Genomic DNA, 20,412 nt, shown 5'->3' with positions numbered 1-20,412 from the left:
AACATTTCAACTGATAAACTTTCATAGGTCACAATTGGTACCTGTGCCCTGAACACTGGGGCGACTTAAGGCAGCCATCTTCTTCTTCATCTTCTTCTCCCCCCCCCCCTTTTTTTTAAAGATTTTATTTATTTGACATAGAGATCACAAGTAGGCAGAGAGACAGGCACAGGGTGGTTGGGAAGCAGGCTCCCTGCTGAGCAGAGCCCATTGCAGGGCTAGATCCCAGGACCCTGAGATCATGACTTGAGCCGAAGGCAGAGGCTTAACCCTCTGAGCCACCCAGGGGACCCAAGGCAGTCATCTTCTGAGAGAGTCTATGCAGCAGTTTAGCTTCAGGTACAAGGAGGTTGGAATGACCTTGTGAGTTGGGGAGCTGCCCTGGGTTAAAATGTTTCATATTCCATGGGTGCCAACATCTCTGGAAACATACTTCACAGGGTGCTTGCAAGAAACATGTCCAGTTATAAAAGTCACCTACACTCAGGAAACCCAGTGTGATGGCTTTCTGTAACAGTTTAAATTCTTCCAGTCCATAGATAGTTTATCAGTCAGGAGATCCCTTTATCATAAGCAGTGTCGCCTGGCAACATAGTTGACTTAACTACCCTTACCAGGTCACTGGGGGAACAGAGCTAGAGAATTAACCAAATGCAGAACAGGAAAAGTATTTTGTTAACCCTCCCTCAATAGTAACATTAAATTACATTAGAGAACAATGGGGGCAGTGCTGTCAAAGTATGAGGGGAAAGGATTTTAAATTTGTAAATCTAGGCAGAGATAAAGTATTGATCCAGTTAATTACAAGTAGATGGGCAAGTAATCAAAAAATTTTTTCCTTCCCTGTCCTGTATGAATTCTGGTAAAACAAGGATGAAAAAAGGAAGATGATGTATGGTATATAAGTAAGAGTAGAACTCACTTAGGCATCTAAGGAAAAGAAATCCTGGATGACTGCTCTATCGTAGGCCTAGGAAGTAATAGTTCAAAATGTTAGAAGAAAAACAATGAACTAAAAAGAAATCCGATGGCTTACAAAGAATAGGTAGGTTGAGTAATAGGTTCAAAAATACTTGTGATAGGGTGAAGGAGTATATGTTTTTTTCCCTCAAAGGAGCAAAAATACAATTTGAAATTCTTGGTTTCAATCTCTATAAAAAACACTTGGGTGAAATATGAAATAAATTTAAAATGGGGCATGAGTTTGAGATATTAAACATTAGCATATTAGTTATGCTAATATGCTAATATATGCTAATAGTGTTGGATTCATTTTTAGATTTTGAGGGTTTTTTTTTTTTAAAGATTTTATTTATTTGACAAACAGAGATCACAAGTAGGCAGAGAGGCAGGCAGAGAGAGAGGGAGAAGCAGGCTCCCCGCTGAGCAGGGAGCCTGATGCGGGGCTCGATCCCAGGACCCTGGGATCATGACCTGAGCTGAAGGCAGAGGCGTTAACCCACTGAGCCACCCAGGTGCCCGAGGGGTTTTTTTTTGAGCAGTTCTGTTTGTGAAGATTGACATGATTTTTATTCCTACTTCAAGGTTTTAACAAAGGACAAAGCATTAAAAATTTTTTAATGGAATAAAACTCATTCTATTTCACAATTATTATATGGGTCCATTGTCCTTTTATAATTTTAAGTAAGATATACTATGGGATCTTTTGTGACCTTATTTTTCCTGTGTCTTGAAACATTTTATTATTTCATTACCCTAGCAATTATTTTAATAATTATTTCCAGCTGTTCTAAAATGAGTAAAAACAATAAGAATGCAGAAGAATGATGGGATCACTTATAGGGTTGATGTAATAATAAAGTAAATCATCATTATTCTGTTATTCTCTAATTTTTTTATTACATTGCTCAGAATATTACATTGTCCTTTACAAAGGTATAAAAGAGGTCTAGAGACAGTCATTGTTGTCTTCTTTTTTTACTCATTAAAATTAAGAATCATAATTTTTTGCTTTCTGCCATAATGGCTTAGAATAATTGATAGGAAGGTAATTGGACAAACCAGAAGATGAATGGAAAGAGACAAAGAGCCACTGTATGCTCTAGTGGTGGAGGTGAAACTTAATCTAATAAGTGAAATCTTAACACTGCGAGTCTTTGGATGATGGTAGTTTAAATTTTCTGAAATTCCTGAATTAATGAATGAATAGTTTACTTCTAAAGACAAATAGGGAAGGACAGGTATTCCCTTTCAGTTAGTCATTCTACAGCAAGGAATTCATCATGCAGTGTTTTCCAGCAAGACTCCAGACCACCCCTTTTTGTTAAAAGGATGTATGTAACAGTTTTTTTTAATCTTTTATGATATTTGTTTACCAACTTTTACTTTATACCATTTATAAATGGAGAAATACCAAAGGCTGATGTGACTATAAAAATGATTAAAAGAAAACTGATGACATAGAAATGAAAAAGTTAATTGGATTCATGTTATTGGTGTTTATAAATCTAAAAATTATTTTACGAAGATGACTGTTCTCTTTTCAACAAAATTATGAACCATCCACAATTTCAAAAGTGTTGCATTTTGAAGGTACAAATACAAAAAATGAAAGCCTTTATAACCTATTGGAAATGTATTTTGAATTTGAAATCACATTTTGTAAAGTGTATATATTCCAGGTTCTTTCCTGACAGTTGATGAGCCATTATTTTCATCCAAAGGACATTACCCCTTTCAGATATATGTATACCTTCAAATCCAGGAATATAGTTTGAGTTTACAATTCAAAATTTCTAATGAAGTTTTTCACAATCTATTTTATCCCTCTGCAAATTATTTATAAAATGACTTAAAAACAAAACAGTGGAAAGGTACATTAGATCTAGATTGTGAACAATGATGCCTTTTTTTCCTAATACAGGGAGGGTTAATGGACGCCTAAGAAAAGAGGATTCTGTTTCAGCATAGAGTAGTTCAAAAGAGAGTAGGAAGTATTACTGATAGCACATATTTCTTTGGAGCCCAGTGTGGGTCTTGAATTTACCACTCTGAGACTGAGACCTGAGCTGAGATGAAGAGTCAGGTGCTTAACTGACTGAGCCACCCAGGTGCCCTTGATAGGCACGTATTTCTTGACTCTTAGTGTATGCACATTATTTAGCCAGTGATATTTTGTTATTCATTGGCTTTCAAATTTTGGAATTAACCTGTAATGCTTACAGAACAGGATGCTAAGGATTATCAAGTTAGATCATGCTAAAGAAAAAGTAGGTAATAGAAATTGGTGAGTAGAAGCAGTGAATGCCTTAATGTTAAAATGAAGAACAGGAACGCATACCTGTAGACAAGTCAAGAGATGGTATTTGGAATGGGATAAAAAATAGAAAGTTAATTTTATTTATTTTTTTATTTTTTAAAAACGATTTTATTTATTTGAGAGAGATCACAAGTAGGCAGAGAGAGGAGGAATCAGGGTTCCTGCTGAGCAGAGAGCCCAACGTGGGTCTTGATCCCAGGACCCCGGGATCATGACCTGAACCAAAGACAGAGGCTTTAACCCACTGAGCCACCCAGGTGCCCCTGATTTTTTTTTTAATTGTAAAGGGAACAGTAATTAATTTTTTTGTTGTGATAAAATACACATACATAAAATTTACCATTTTAAAATGTACAATTCAATAGAATTAAGTCCTTTCGTAGTCTTGTACAGCCACAGTCATTACTGAGTGTCATCACCCCAAAAGAAAACCCTGTGCCCATTGGACAATCACTCACCAGTCTTTGTTCTCCCTAGCTCTTGACAGCCACTAAACTGCTTTCTGTCTCTATGGATTTGCTTCTTGTTAATACTTCATATAAATGGTGAATAAAAATAATATGTGTCTTTTGTGTCTGGCTTCTTTAACATTATAATGTCTTCAAAGTTCATCTGTGTTGTAGCATGTATCGGTTCTTCCTTTTATGGTGGAATAATACCTTATTGTATGGATATATCACAATTTCCCATTTTTCAGTTGATAGACATTATAGCGATCTTTTGGCTGTTGTAAATAGTGCTGCTATGAACAGTCACGTATAAGGTTTTTTTTTTTGAATACTTGTTACTGTTAACTGCATTTATAGATGAGAAAACTAAACTATGGTGGTGTAGTAATAATAGTTCAGGGTCAAACAGGTAAAAATTGGTGAAGCCATGGGTGTAAATCTAGGCAATCTGATGTCACAACCTACATTCTTCAACCACTGCACTTAACCTGGCAGCTAGTAGGTATCCAGTAAATGTTAATCAGCTTTCCTTTCCTCTTGAGGCCATTTTGAGTGTTTTTGTATTTTTATTAGCCTCTGTTTTAAGTAACAACCAATTGAAATTATTGCTGTAGGTACTATTTAATTAATACTTGAATACTAAATATATATTGGTTACAGTTTGGCTGTGGCAGCAATTCCTGAGGGTCTTCCCATTGTGGTCACGGTGACTCTGGCCCTTGGTGTCATGAGAATGGTGAAGAAGAGGGCCATTGTGAAAAAACTGCCTATTGTTGAAACTTTGGGTAAGTATATGGTATTATGAGCATACTTATGCAATAGTATGTTAGTTTACATCAACAGTGAATCATCATCAGGTTGCTGCTGTTTTTGGGTTAAGAGGCTAACATAGTGGTGTTTGACTTGTAGCAAAGTTAAATACGGTTTTCAGGACCAGAAAAGGCAATTAAAAGTGTATATCAATGGGGACAGGGGACTTTTCAGAGAAATCTGTGTGTCATGGATGTTCTAACGCTTAAATCATGTAAAAAAGAAATCTATATAACAAATGAAACCTTAGAGTAAAATTAATAGATTTTTTTTGACATCTCAAGGAAGATAATTGATAATTATAGGTCCTAGAGTGTCATAGTCCTGTTGAATTTGTTGATAAGAACAATAATACACAGCAGTTGCTAAATGTTGCTAAAAATTAACTATGTATGCTCTGAAACTTCTTTTTTTTAAATTTAGGAATCCCAAAATACTGAATTTAATTTTTTAGTGTATAATATTGAGAAGGCAAAATACCTTAAAATACTGACTGAAAAAATTATATGGGTTTATAGGTAGGTACCCTTAAAACTATATAAAGTTACAATATAAAGCTAATACTGAGAAGCTCTGTAGAAATTCAGTTGCAAATTAATAAGAAAACAACATTTATCACTTCAAATTTTAATTTCAGAACTTACTTTTTGGTGGTGAAAAGCATAATGAGAGAAAACAAGAAAATTATCAGTGAACTTGATTTGTACAAAATTAAGAGAAGCAGGAAAGGCTTCCAGAGTCTTTGATTTGTTTTCAGTGTATACTTGTTTATTTCTCACTGACTCTTGGTGACGTATAATGATTTATTCTCTAGGCTGTTGTAATGTGATTTGTTCGGATAAAACTGGAACACTGACAAAGAATGAAATGACTGTTACTCACATATTTACTTCGGATGGTCTGCATGCTGAGGTAGTGTATGGGTTTGTTTTGTTTTGTTTTTAAAGATTTTATTTATTTGACAAAGATCACAAGCAGGCAGAGAGAGAGGAGAAAGCAGGCTCCCCGCTGAGCGGAGAGCCTGATGCGGGGCTTGATCCCAGGACTCTAGGATCATGACCTGAGCTGAAGGCAGAGGTTCTAAGCCACTGCGCCACCCAGGCTCCCCTGGGTTTGTTTTTTAACAACAGTATTTCTTTGTTAAGAAGCTTGGTGTTTAGACATTTCTAACCATTCTATTGTCTTGTCTTCATAGGGGCTATAAATTCATCATCAGAAGAGCCTTTTCTTTATGCTACCAGTCTTGATCCCACTATACTTGTAAACTCCATTTTTATACTCCAGAAACTTTGAATCATCCTTGGCACCTGTCTTTCAATCTCTCCTAGCTGTTTGTTACCAAACTCTTCTTCTTGCTCTATATGTAGCTTGGGAGAGCTTTTATTTCATCATTATTATTTATTTATTTATTTTAAGGATTTTACTTATTTATTTGAGAGAGAGAGTGAAAGAGAGCATGAGAGGTCAGGAGAAGGTCAGAGGGAGAAGCAGACTCCCTGTGGAGCTGGGAGCCTGATGCAGGACCCGATCCCAGGACTCTGGAATCACCACCTGAGCCGAAGGCTCCCAACCAACTGAGCCACCCAGGCGCCCCTTGGGAGATCTTTTAGAACCAAATGTTAGCAAGCCACTCCCTTAATTCAGATGTTTCAGTGGCTTTCCATTGTGACCAGGGTCCTGAAGTATGGCCTTTCAAAGCCCCTATGTATTTTGTTCCTTATTTCCTTCTTTATCCTTTCATGTTTCACTTTACTTTCTGGGCACCAGATGCATGGCTTTATGGTTCTTCTGGTGTGACAAAGTCCTCCTACTTCAGGCCCTTTGGTGCTTTTCTCATTGCATAGGACAGTCCGTTATGTCTTCATCCTTTGTAGCTCCGTCGCAGTCTTCCTCCCTCTGTTCCTCTTTCCTCTCCTTCGTTCCAATTCACTTAATTGGCATATAGTATATTATTAGATTCAGAGGTAGAGTTCAGTGATTTTCATCAGTCTTACATAACACCCAGTGCTCATTACATCCTATGCCCTCCTTAATGTCTTATCACCCACTTTCCCCATCCCCTGACCCCACTCCCCTCCAGCAACTCTCAGTTTGTTTCCTATGATTAAGAGTCTCTTATGGTTTGTCTTCCTCTCTGATTTTGTCTTGTTTTATTTTATTCTCCCTTCCCCTATGCTCCTTTATTTTGTTTCTTAAATTCCACATATGAGTGAAATCATATGATAATTCTTTCTCTGATTGACTTATTTCAATAAGTGTAGTATCCTGTAGTTTCATCCGTGTCATTGCAAATGGTAAGATTGCATTTTTTGATGACTACATAATATTCCAGTGTGTGTGTGTGTGTGCGTGTGTGTGTGTGTGTGTGTGTGTGTGTGTGTATCCCACATCTTTATCCATTCATCTGTCAATGGATATTCGGGTTCTTTCCATAGTTTAGCTATTGTGAACATTGCTGCTATATAAACATTCAACCCCACTTCTTTAAAAAAGTTTTGCTGACCACCTAGAACTGGCCCTATGTTATTTGTTTTCCTAGCACTCAATGCCTCTTAGTTTTCAGCCCAGGTAAAATTTTCTGTTCTTCCTTATACTAGAAGTTGTAACAGAGCATAACTCAGTTGCCCAACACAGGGCCTGCCTCATAGTAATAAATACTTGTTGAAAGAATAAATGAATAGATGAATTACTTTATTTTAAAAATAATATATTTGGCAGTTTATTAAGTGCATGTCATCTGTGTGTATTGGTTAATTTTCAAGCTAAGTTAATTTTAAAGGACAAGTTCCAGTTTCACCCCAGTCTTGAAAGGATTTCTGGCAGGTGTGTTTGTTCATACTATTTAAGATGGGTATAGTATTTTAAATTGTATTTGCATCTAACTTATTGCATCATTAGTCAAATCATGGAAGTTGTACTTAGGTTTATTCAATTCCATTTTACGTAGGCTTTAAAATTAGACTATTGATATTTGGGGTGTTAGATTTAGGTAAGGATACCAAATACTGGGGCACCTGGGTAGCTCAGTGGGTTGAGTGGGCCTCTGCCTTCGGCACAGGATATGATCCCAGGGTCCTGGGATCGAGCCCCACATCGGGCTCTCCGCTCAGTTGGGAGCCTGCTTCAGTCTCTCTCTCTGCCTGCCTCTCTGCCTGCTGGTGATCTCTGTCTGTCAAATAAATAAATAAAAATCTTTAAAAAAAAAGAAAGGATACCAAATAGGTGTTGTTGAATGTGCCTTTTCTGGATGATTCAAGGTCATTGGGATTACATGCTTGTATGGTTCAGGTATGGAAGGTAGGATATAAATTTCTGTTGTTTTAAGCCCATACTTTCATATGTCAAGCATTAACTGTGAATTTCTCTCTAAACTGTCTTATTTTTACTGTGAAATTTAATTTTTGTTGGTTTCGTTCTAGCCATACAGAAAAAGTATCTGGCTTTTCTCTACCTCTGATTTTTAAAACTGGCATGTAATATACTATGTTAATGTAGTTTGCAAGAGCTAAAATAAATGCAGTGTCTCTGGGCCTGTATATTTGCCAAAAGAATTCTGCTTTTTTCTGAATCTCAGATTAATCATGAATGTTAGATGTGGAAATGGATTTGAATTCTTGTAAAATTTACTATGTTTATAAATGTAATGTTACATAAATTTAAAGCTCATTTATGTATAGAGATTTTAATGGTTTATCCTTTGTTATGGTATATTTTAAGTAGAAACAATATAAAATTATATTAGCAGTATATTTCTATTTAAAATACACTATGTATTTTACCAATAATTTATTCATATAATTAACTCTAGATTTGTTATTATGGTGAAAATTAGAATCTGTATTCTTTTTTTTTTTTTTTTTTAAGATTTTACTCATTTTCTTAGAGAGAGGGAGAGTGAGTGTGCATGAAGTTGGGAGAAAGGCAGAAGGAAAGGGAGAGAATCTTTTTTTTTTTTAAAGATTTTATTTATTTATTTGATAGAGAGAGAGATCACAAGTAGGCAGAGAGGCAGGCAGAGAGAGAGGAGGAAGCAGGCTCCCTGCAGAGCAGAGAGCCCGATGCGGGGCTTGATCCCAGGACCCTGAGATCATGACCTGAGCTGAAGGCAGCGGCTTAATCCACTGAGCCACCCAGGCGCCCAGAGGGAGAGAATCTTAAGCAGGCTCTGTGCTGAACTTGGAATCCAGCATGGGGCTCAATCTCACAACCCATGAGATCATGACATGTCCAAGAGTTGGACAGTTAACCAACTCAACCCCCCAGGTTCCCCAGAATTTATATTCTTTTAACTATTAAATGTTCTTTTAGACATGTGCTTTTCTAAGTATGTATGTTAATAGTATCATAATGTGTAAAATGAAATGAACACAATCATTATAGTTTTTGGGTTTTATAAGTCACTGTCTATGGGTTGGATTACTGACCCCACTTTATGTTCCTTAGGTTACTGGTGTTGGCTACAATCCATTTGGGGAAGTGATTGTTGATGGTGATGTTGTTCATGGATTCTATAACCCAGCTGTTAGCAGAATTGTTGAGGTAAATACTTTATTCTCGAAGAAGGTGACTTTTTGTAATGACTTAGGATGCAGGGATGGATTCATAGTTTCTGTGTATTTCTCCTAGGCGGGCTGTGTATGCAATGATGCTGTTATTAGAAACAACACTCTAATGGGGAAGCCAACGGAAGGAGCCTTAATTGCTCTGGCAATGAAGGTAAGTGCCTGATTTCTCTTCTTTGACTTAGGAGACATCACCTTCAAATGAGAATGTGAGGCTAATCGATTTCAGTATTCCTGGTTTTTAGGTGTGGATTGAAGCCTCAATAGTATTTCACTGTTTTATTGCCTTTTGCGAACCAGTTTTATTCTTCCCGGATATACAGAGCTAATACAGCCTTTCCAATAGACCTTTATCCCATACATTCAAGAACCAAATTAATGGCCAGTAACTGGATTTCTTCTTATGAAGGAATCTTCTCATAATATTTTCCATAATATTTAGAGTTTTGTGTGGAAAGCTTTCTAAATGTGTGTAATTGCTGAAGTACTGATTTCCAAATGAGGAAAAGGCAACATTCTTTAAGTATTTTCAGGTAAAGATGTTAAGGCCCTCATGAGAAATCCGCTTTTCTTTCTCTAGTCTTCCTGTTTCCTTTACTATCAATTTCTTAAAGTGAGTATAGAATTAGAATTTTTGTTGGGGCATCTATTCCAGTTGATGTCCTCTTCTAAGTCTTACATTTGATTAAATGAGAAACCTTAAGTCCCCTTTGTCACTTCCATAACAAAAATTAAAACTCCTACTTTTAAGAGCAGTCCTAGAAAATTTTAAGACTTGTGTGAAACAGAATACCTCTAAATGAGGTTGTTTAAATTAAGATTCAATATAGAAATGTAGGTTATTATATTTATCTTAATAATATAAAACTGATAGTTTTAGAATATATGTTTTGTTAACAAAAAGCTACGTTTCTTTATCTTTTTGTTATAGTTAGAATAGCATTGTATAGCTTTTTGAAAGATATTTAAAAGTTCAAATGAGGTTGTTTAAATTAAGATTCAATATAGAAATGTAGGTTATTATATTTATCTTAATAATATAAAACTGATAGTTTTAGAATATATGTTTTGTTAACAAAAAGCTACGTTTCTTTATCTTTTTGTTATAGTTAGAATAGCATTGTATAGCTTTTTGAAAGATATTTAAAAGTTCAGTCTGTTAACCATATTTACTGTGTTATACTTAACTTTATACTCTTACCTTTTTTAAGAGATAACGAGTATGAAACCACCTTCTTATGACTGGGACCTCACATTTTAGGTAGGGAGTTGACACTGACATCCTTGGAACAAATACAAGTTAGACCAATATAGCAGATAGTTAAGTCTTAAAGGTTGAGCCACGTATAAGAACAGGGCAAATTCAGACTTGAGACCTAGGCTTTGAGGGATAAGCAGGATTTAGATAGGAGATAAGCTAGGAAAAGAGCAAGGATAAAAGCATGGAGGAAAAAATAAGCATAAAATGCATGTTGGCTTATGTATTGGTTAACTTGGATGAAAAAAAAAAGGAGTTTGAGTAGCCCAGATGTTTTTTTTTTTTTTTTTTTAAGATTTTATTTATTTATTTGACAGACAGAGATCACAAGTAGGCAGAGAGGCAGGCAGAGAGAGAGAGGAGGAAGCAGGCTGTCCGCAGAGCAGAGAGCCCGATGCGGGGCTCGATCCCAGAACCCCGGGATCACGACCTGAGCCGAAGGCAGAGGCCCCAACCCACCGAGCCACCCAGGCGCCCCCCGAGATGGTTTTTAAATAGACTGCATGGTGGGACCTTAGAAAGCCAGGGAAGAAGAGTCTGAACATGTTTCAGTAGATAGCAGAGACAACAAAAAGCAGTAATTTAGGTTTTTCAGTAGTTTAAAAAATATTTTTGAATATTTGGAGGATAATGTAGAGGGTATTTGCAAGAACAGCTACAGGACACTGTTAGTGTTCAGAATATCAAGTGGTAGGATGTAAGGGAGTAGGGTGGTAAGCAACAGGATAGGTACATTTGAATCCCTGAAAAGGAAGAAATTGAAATTGAAGCATCTGTTGATCATAAAAGTACATGCTCAGTCTTGGTTGGGTACCTTTATTTATTTGTATCCTGCTTCCTTCCAGAATTTGAGCCAGTAGAGATTTTAATTTAGTTGGTGTGAAGAATTGGTCTACATATGGTCCAGGTAGCATGCCTTAGACTATATCTACACACCTAGGCTTTCATCTTGATCATGTATGTTGCCCTCCAGAGAAATGTGGTATATATAGATGGAGTTCTGCTATTCTGTCACCATTATTTGAAAAATACCCAGGTATCTCTAGCCAGCTTAGCTATAAGCTGAGACTCTTGTTCTTTGTTAAAGGAAAAAATAGTCACATGTTGGTGAGAATTAACTTTTTTTTTGTGTCATGTAGATGGGTCTTGACGGACTTCAACAGGACTATATCAGAAAAGCTGAATATCCTTTTAGCTCTGAGCAAAAGTGGATGGCTGTTAAGTGTGTACACCGAACTCAGCAGGTACCCTTCCATGTAAAGAGGACTTACTAAATCTTATTTAGTAATAGATGACTGTGTTATATTCATTATTCACCTTGAGATTTAAACAATCATTGAGCATAACAGAGGTCTGTTGCTTTAAAGTCTGTATAATTCATAGTAATTCATTCTTGTTGTTCTCATGTTCTCTTTGAATTCATGTGTAGGAACATCAGATTTTGCTGTGTGAGCAAACAGCTTAAAATAAGCTAGAGCCTGGTCTCAGTGTCCTAGAACTTGTGACACCAGAATCTATCAACATTTTTGTTGTTGATGACTATGTATTACAGGTTTCTGCCCTCTGGTGTCAATCTGTGTTCTTTAACTGAAGGAATGTCTTGTCTTAGTGAACCACATTATTTTGTGGAAAAGTAGTTACCAAATGTGTATAATTCATGTTAGTTGGTCCAGGTTACAAACTGGCAAAATGACATGCACTGACATTTCAAGCCGCTCCTTTGTTCCTGGGTGTTTTGGAAATGTTTACAAAGTTAGTGTAATATGAGTTCTTAATACACTGAGTAGTGTAGTAAGTGTATCTGCAGCGTATAATTATGTCACTCATAGTTGCTGTTACCAGCTTGATGCCTTTAAAATATATATATTTGTATTTTTATATTTTCTTTATTAGGAATTAATAATTGGTTATGTGTTTTTACCTGTGAGCAAATAGTTTGAAACCATTACATCTCTGTAGAAGGAATGGGTGAGAGGATTTTCCCCTCACCCCCATAATAGTAGGAAACATAATTGATTTTTTTAAAAGATTTTATTTATTGGCAGAGAGAGAGAGCACGCACAAGGAGGGGGAGTAGCAGGCAGAGGGAGAGGGAGAAGCAGGCTCCCCACCAAGCAGAGAGCCCGATGTGGGGCTTGATCCCAGGACCCTGAGATCACGACCCATGACAAAGGCAGACACCCAATCGACTGAGCCACTCCGGAAACATAATTATTTTTAAAGAAAGGCCAGTTTGGCCAACATTGAACTTGTGAATGGTTGTCTTCCAGGAAGTCTGTTCATGAGGGGGAGAAAGATTTCTGTCTAATCTTTAAAAGAACTTTTAAGAACTCATGGGAAGGAGACAAGTGAAAATAAAACTGTAAAAATAACATAACTTAAACCTTGTAACGTAAGGGGTGCCTGGCTGGCACAGTTGGTGCAGCTTGTGACTCTTGATCTCCCAGTTGTAAGTTCAAGCCCGTAGTGGGCATGGGGCCTACTTAAACCTTGTAACATAAAGTTTTCAAAAATTGCTTTGGAGTTACATAATTTTCAGCTGATGTTTCTCGACATAAGAGTTATACAGCAAGAATATCTGTATGAGTTTATTTGGAAGGTCTCTTTCTTTACATTTTATAGGTAGGATCACATAGTACTTCAAGTTAATGTGGCTATGTAAAGTTGAATAATTTGACTTTAGCAGTTTTGAGTGTAACTTCATCAGAGTTGTACTTTGGAAGTTGTATTTTGATGTGTTACTGTTTGATCTTCTTAGTTGTGGGAGTGGGAGATAGGTAGCAAACAGGATATAAGTCTGGAAAGATTTGTGTGATGATTATTCTCATTTGCTGATCTGCAGAGTTTCTCTTACAAAACAAAACCAGCCAATGTAACCAGCAAAAACCCAAACACATTGAAGTGACTCAGGATGTAGAAGAGGTCAGCCTGGCACAGATGTGGCATATTTACCAATTTAAAAATAATCTCAGTGGCTCAAATAGTCCTAAAAAGTCTTGTATTTGAGCATGTCAGTATACATTTATTTATACTTTCTCTCTGGAACCTGCCAAAATGACAACCAGTGTCTAAAGGATATAAAAAAGGGAATGTACAGAAGACTCAGAGTGAAGATGGGAACGAAGGCAGAGAGCCAAAAATAGGAGATCAGTTTCAAATTCTGGGTGAGGATCCAGTAGAACTTACCCAAGTGCCTTTTCTGTTTCTTTAGGCCAGATCATTAGGCCTTTTTTTTTTTCTTTTTTTTTTTTTTTTACTCCTGTAGAATATCAGAAATCGCATCTTGGAGACAAGAGTGGAGGGCAGAATTAAAGCTTACAACTGAAAACAGAGTGATTAAGGGCAAGTCATTGTCCTGAAGGATAAGCCTCTAGCCCTAATTCCACTTTCTTAGAATGCCTGCAGGGAGGTCTCCATGCCCACACTCTATAAGTAAGAAGATTGAAGTAAGAAGTAAGAAGTAAGAAGTAAGAAGAAGAAGAAGTAAGAAGTAAGAAGATTGAAGAGAAGCTGACTGGTCCCAGGGAGATCCCAATGATACAGAGTAGTTTTGTTTTAAGTAGGCTCCATACCCAGCATGGAGCCCAATGCGGGGCCCCAACTCATGACGCTGAGATCAAGACCTGAGCTGAGATTAAGAGTCGGATGCTAAACTAACCAAGCCACCCAGGCGCCCTAGTACAGAATATTCTTTTTTTTTTTATTCATTTATTTGAGAGAGAGAGAGAGAGAACACGCGAGCAGGACCTGGGGGTGAAGGGCAGAAGGAGAAGCAGACTCCCTGCCGAGTAAGGACCCCCAATGTGGGACTCAATCCCAGAACCCTGGGATCATGACCTGAGCAGAAGGCAGATGCTCAACCAACTGATCCACCCAGGTGCCCAGTACCAAGTGTTCTTAACTAAGTTCTTCGTTCAGTGGTAGAGTTTACTGACTCCTGGTCATCATTTCATCACCCTACAGTTAGGGCCATCATTCGATAAACCCTGTCAACGCCCACGGAGCTTCTAGATCTTGAATTTCTTCAGTCTTAATGTAAATGGATCTTCAGTCTTAATGTAAATGGACTGTCAGGGATTGGTAGATACTTGGGAAAAATCTTCAGCATGAAAGGCACAGACCAAACTAATAGAGAAAGGGGTCTCAGCAAAACAGTGATAATGTTAGATGCTGAAGAAAATTTCCAAAGACCATAGAAAATGACAACAAAATACCTTAAATAGAATGTTTTAAAAATAAGGTCAAGGAATCTTTCAGAAAGTGGAACTAAAGGTCAAAGAGGTGCTTAATAAAAAAGATAAGGTACAAAAATCAGAAAATAAATAGGAGAGCTAACACCCACCTAATAGTGGTAACAGGAAGAGGGTACAGAAAATGGGAAGTCTTTTTTTTTTTTTTTTTTAAGATTTATTTATTTGAGAGAGAGATTGTGCATGCGTACATATGAACACACTGAGGGAGAAGGAGAGGAGAAGCAGACTATTAACTGAGTGGGGAGCCTGATGTGGGGCTTGATCTCAGGATCTTGTGATCACAACCTGAGCCAAAACCAAAAACTAAGAGTTGGCTGCTTAACTGACTGAGCCACCCAGGTGCCCCCCAAATGGGAGGATTTCGTCAAATAACACCAGAAAATTTTCCAGAGGAAGGACTTCAGCTTCTAGAATAAAATTGCCTACCAGCTGCTCAGCACAATGAATTATGTTAAAGAAGGGTGGGGATAAACACAACAGTGCCCGTAATCAAGAAATTTGAGGATGCTTAAGGAGAATTCTAAAAGCTTCCACAGGTTTAGGGGCCAGAGAGGAGGCAAGGGGAAGATCATATATAAAGGTTTAAGAATTAAATTAGCTTCTTTAGACTTTTCAGTTTTTTTAAAAGATTTTATTTATTTATTTGACAGACAGAGATCACAAGTAGGCAGAGAGGCAGCCAGAGAGAGGGAGAAGCAGGCTCCCTGCTGAGCAGAGAGCCCGACATGGGGCTCAATCCCAGGACCCTGGGATCATGACCTGAGCCGAAGGCAGAGGCTTCAACCCACTGAGCAACCCAGGCACCCCTAGACTTTTCAGTTGTAACACTGGACTCTGGAGGCTGTAAGATAATAGAGGAATGTCTTCAAGTTGAGAGGAAATTTATTCTCAGTTGAACTTAAAAATGTGGTGCTAGAATAAAAGTGTTTTAAGATATTCCAAGTCTCAAAATGTATATCCCACACACTTTTTCTTAGATACTTGCAGATATTTTATTCTAAGATAAGACAATGGATAAGGAAAAGGAAGACTTAAAACCCAAAGAATTCTAACCTGGAGAATGGTGCAAATAATACCCAGTATAGAGGTGAAGAGAAGTTCCTGGATACTGGTCGTGGAGCAGGCCTACAAATTGACCATCTTGAACTAGAAAGGAAAGGAGAATAAGACTCAAGAAGGATGTCTTCAGTGATGATGTGGAAGGAATAGCTTATTTGCTCATTTAATCATGTGAAAAATACCATTGAAAAGGGCTGTATATTGCACGGAAGAGTTTGGGGATAATTAGTAATAGGTACAAATAAAACTAAGCAAATAAAAAAAGGAAGTTATAAACTTTTAAAAAGATAAACAGGAAAAGAAATATATTTGATTTATATAGACTGTGGAAACATTATACCTTCCTCTTGCCTCCCTACTTTCTAGTATCTGCTCACTAGTTACCTGGGGACCCAGGCAGATGGAAGCTGCATCTCTGTGTGCCCACACTGCCCTAGTAGGGCCAGAGGAATAGCACATTATTTCCATTTGGAAGTGACACAGTACTGCTCATATTTATCGACAAAAACATGTCACGCCTGACTTCAGAATGGGAGAGAAGGGCAGGGAAATACATTCCTGTCATGTACCTGCAAGAAGTGGGATGTTTGTTTACTGTTCTAGTGACTATTATTTCGTTCAGCAATGAGGAGTCATAAAGAAAAAAAAGTACTGACAACTTTTGCTTCAACTATATTTTGATGATGGGGGAGTGGAAGAATAGGTAGTAGGATTGGCCAAACTATCAGCCTGTCACAATGGACAATTTATAGTAAAAGTAGCTGTTTAAATGCATTTAAGAACATGGAGATAAGTGCCAATAAACAGCTAAAAGAGCTCTGTGGAGTAGGACTAGAGGTAAGAAAGTTTGGACAGGCGACTGTAGTTTTTCGTTGTAAACTCTTGTATAATGCTTTGCTAGGGTAAAAGTAAAAGGTTCTGATAATACCCATAATTACAAGGTGGTTGTGAGAATTAAATGGGATCACATACATTTGTACATATACTAGCAACTAATAGAAAGCCTGAACCACTGCTTGTGGGCTGGTGATAGATGTCTTTCCTTTTCTAGTTAGGCTGTAAGGCTCTCCCCAAACCCTAGAGTGACTAATCCAGGGCTTCGTATAACATTGCCTTCAGTGTATGGAGGTGAGGGTGGAAAGTAGATGCTGTTTTCTCTGGAGGGTAAAGAAAGCTTCCACAATGAGCTTTTAATCTTCAAAATTCAAGTGCCACTCAGAGCCTTAGTTAGGCTTGAGTAACTCGCTGGGGATTATGAGAAATGCATGCCATGTATTGTTGGCCTCTAGTGGCAGATATGTCTAAGTTGAAATTAACTTGAATTTATTTGCTGTTTTTTCCTTTTAGGACGGAGCAGAGATTTGTTTTATGAAGGGTGCTTATGAACAAGTGATTAAGTATTGTACTACATATTACAGCAAAGGGCAAACTGTGGCACTTAGCCAGCAGCAGAGAGATCTGTACCAACAAGAGAAGGCACGAATGGGCTCTGCAGGACTCCGAGGTAAGGCCATTTCAGCATAGTCCTTAGGGTGGAAAGGTAATGCTTTCTTTTTTCTTTCTCTCTTTCTGCTGCTTCTTCTTCTTTTTTTTTTTTTTTAATTGAAGTAGAGTTGACATACAATGTTATATTAGTTTCAGGTATATAACGTATTGATTTGACAAGTCTATACATTGTGTTATGCTCACCATTAATAGTGTGGTCACCATCTGTCACCATATAGCATTCTTACCATATTATTGAGTATATTCCCTATGCTGTACTTTTAATCCTCATGACTTTTTAATTTTATAAATGAAAATTTGTACCTCTGTATCCTATTTCACCTACCCCTGCACCCTCCTCAGTGATGCCTTCCTTTAATTTTAGATGATTTTGTGCTTTACTTCGGAGCTGTTCCACTCGATCCTAGGTTTTGTAGAACACTGCCATTTCTGAAGTGTTATATTTTAGTTTTAGTTGGCTATTTGGCCCCCAAAACACAAGAAGTTGGGAATGTAGCAAAATGTGAAATTTCTGGTTCTTATACACCTGTGTTAGTCTCTGAGTAGGTGATAGAAATTTTATTTTAGACAAGTTTTTCTTGTGAGAAGGGAGATGGAGGAAGGTAAAGTGATATTACTCCTTTCTTATTTCATCATTTTGACTGTCTTGTTTATTAATAGGTCTAAAATACTTTCCTAAATATTAATATTTTAAGGCTCTTCTTTGCCCTTTAAACTGAGGTGATTCCTTACTTCTGTTGACCTCCTTCCCTTGCCATTCTCCAGAGAGGAAAGAAGTGTCCAGATTCTGCTTTATGTCTGTATTGCTGACTGAACAGTGATGGGGAGAGAGGCTCTGCTATGCACATACACATTAGGTGGTTTCTTCTGGGGACAGCATGTGTAAGACTGAAGAAACAGGGGTTGGGGCCTGCTTGTGGGGAATATATATATACTTGCGTAGTCTCGTTCAAGGAAATTGGAAGAGTTGGCCTCCTTAAACTTATCATTTTTACAAAATAGAAGTCAAACACAATCCTGGCAGGAGGAAGCAACTTAATATAAAAAATATTCCTCTTATTCCCTTAAGGAGGGGTCTCTGGTTATAAAACATTTGGATAGATGTACAGAATTTCTGCTGTTATAATGAGCTAGGTTTAGAAAGGTATTCTTGTAGCTTTGAAGTCAGAGTTTTGTTCTTAGCAGCTCACAGCAAAAGGGTCCAAAGTTGGCTTGGGTTTAGAGACACTAAAGAAGTTTCAGAGGTTTCACACTTTTTTAACTCTTTTCATATAGAATACGGGATAATAAAATACAATATATAATAATACAGCATACTCTAGGCTAATACCACTCCTCCACTGAGAGTGCTAGGAGCTGATTCCCTTTCTTAGGGTTTGCTGACACATGAATTGATACTCACTATTCCCTTGTAGTTGTCCTCTGCTTCTGTTCCAACACCAGGGACTATCAAGTGTCTCATTTTCTCCAGGGTGAAAGCTTTTGGGGCTTATATCTACATAAATAGGTATATGACTCTGACGATGGGGAAATAAAAGTCATTTGCCTTAACCTTAGTTTTCCAAATATATTTAATCTATCAAATCTTCTGCTTGAATAAGAATTGATACTGCTTGTGATCTGGTTATGAGTTTTCAGTTTCTCCATGAGATAGATATGTTTAGTTAGTGTGCTTTTTTGTGTTTTCTCCCGTAAATTGTTCAGTCTAATAATATTCCAAATGGAGCACATCCCTTTGACTCATAAGATAGTTACCAAAAGGTCCAGAATTCTGAGAAGAAGCTAAATGATAATTGGAAATGAACAGAATTTTTGTTATAGCTCAAGTGCCCGAGGATGATGGGAAACTCCCAATAATGATATGGCGGTGTCAGATATTCTTAGGGAACCAAAGTTAAAAGTAAGAAATACTTACTAATGTTACGAAAAGAGTGAAAGAATCTGAACTACTGTTACTAGTGTTGTGCAGTCACTTTACAGATTAATTTACCTCCTGGGGGTTTGTTATTTACAAAATTGTTATATATTGTGTATAATTAATTAATATAGACTTTTCTTCAAGCTATTGAATTGTTCTGGAGACGTATAAAATGGAAAGATGAAGATACATTAGTAGCAGCCCCCTTCAGAGGTGCCTGTTTAGAACTGATTTTCAGAGCTCAACAAACCCATAGTTTTTCAAATACCTAATTATATTTTCTAAAGGAAATATAATACTTGAAGTTCAGAGGAGGTGTGTGTAGTCACTTTGTAAAAACATTCTTTATTCACTCCTTACTTGCCTTCTCTGCTTAACAATTCTTTAGTCTTACTCCTTTTAATTTTTAATAGCTTTAAGCAACCCCATATCTAGAACCATTAAACTAATGTCTTAACATGTAATAATTTTTATATTTAATGATTATATAATAGCTACAATGACGTGATAGTCTTAAGTGATTTCTTTGTCTCTAGCTTTTGTCAAGTAGATTGTAATGCTTTTGTGACTCACATTTTCTTTTTTGGATTTTATCATTTCCTCAGTTCTTGCTTTAGCTTCTGGTCCTGAACTGGGACAGCTGACGTTTCTTGGCCTGGTGGGAATCATTGATCCTCCTAGAACTGGTGTGAAAGAAGCTGTTACAACACTCATTGCCTCAGGAGTATCCATAAAAATGATTACTGGAGACTCACAGGAGACTGCCATTGCAATCGGTATAAGTAGACTGCTTCCCTCTCTTTTTTTAATCGTTTTTCTTTAACTGCAGTGCATGGTTTTGTGAACCATTAGATATAAAGTATGTATGCATAATATTGACATACAATTAAAATGGACAGTTTTATTCATACTCTAAAAATGTGGGCAAAAAATTTAGGTTAAGAAGTAGTATTATTAATTGAAAATACATAACTAAACTGTTAGGAAATCACATTATGTTTTACTCACAAAATAATAGTTGATTATTGTTAACCCCAAAATCCACTATGCTGTTGGATAAAAGCACTAAATTATGCCCATCGAAGAAAACATGAAGTTTAGTTTTCCCTTTAAACTTGAGGATAATTTTCAAAGCAGACATTGATTTCTAAAATATTGATTTTATTAATATGTGGAGAGACTGGGATGGAGTTTCACACTTTGTGAGACTTCAGTCTCTCCACATATTAATATAATCAGAATTAATGGACATTAGCAAACTGTTTAAATTTATCAGTATGAATCACAGTTTACAAACTCCAGATTAACACACTTTAT

At 37.0% G+C, this 20,412-nt stretch overlaps 1 protein-coding gene across 5 annotated transcripts in view; it reads left to right on the top strand.

Annotated features, from left to right (window-relative positions):
* The window catches only part of ATP2C1 (ATPase secretory pathway Ca2+ transporting 1), a 174,271-nt gene that overhangs the window by 119,833 nt on the left and 34,026 nt on the right, over positions 1-20,412 (top strand). For all 5 annotated transcript variants that reach the window (XM_046002707.1, XM_046002711.1, XM_046002710.1 and 2 more), the window contains 7 exons: positions 4,390-4,514; positions 5,354-5,451; positions 8,983-9,078; positions 9,166-9,255; positions 11,499-11,603; positions 17,019-17,175; positions 19,701-19,871. In XM_046002707.1, coding sequence (XP_045858663.1) covers positions 4,390-4,514; positions 5,354-5,451; positions 8,983-9,078; positions 9,166-9,255; positions 11,499-11,603; positions 17,019-17,175; positions 19,701-19,871 — 842 coding nt within the window. The remainder of the gene's footprint in view (positions 1-4,389; positions 4,515-5,353; positions 5,452-8,982; positions 9,079-9,165; positions 9,256-11,498; positions 11,604-17,018; positions 17,176-19,700; positions 19,872-20,412) is intronic.

This window comes from Meles meles, chromosome 4, assembly GCF_922984935.1.
Source record: "Meles meles chromosome 4, mMelMel3.1 paternal haplotype, whole genome shotgun sequence".
Classification (NCBI taxonomy): domain Eukaryota; kingdom Metazoa; phylum Chordata; class Mammalia; order Carnivora; family Mustelidae; genus Meles; species Meles meles.
The sequence above is the reverse complement of the archived record's forward strand: the minus strand, read 5'-3'. Positions and strand labels throughout refer to the sequence as shown.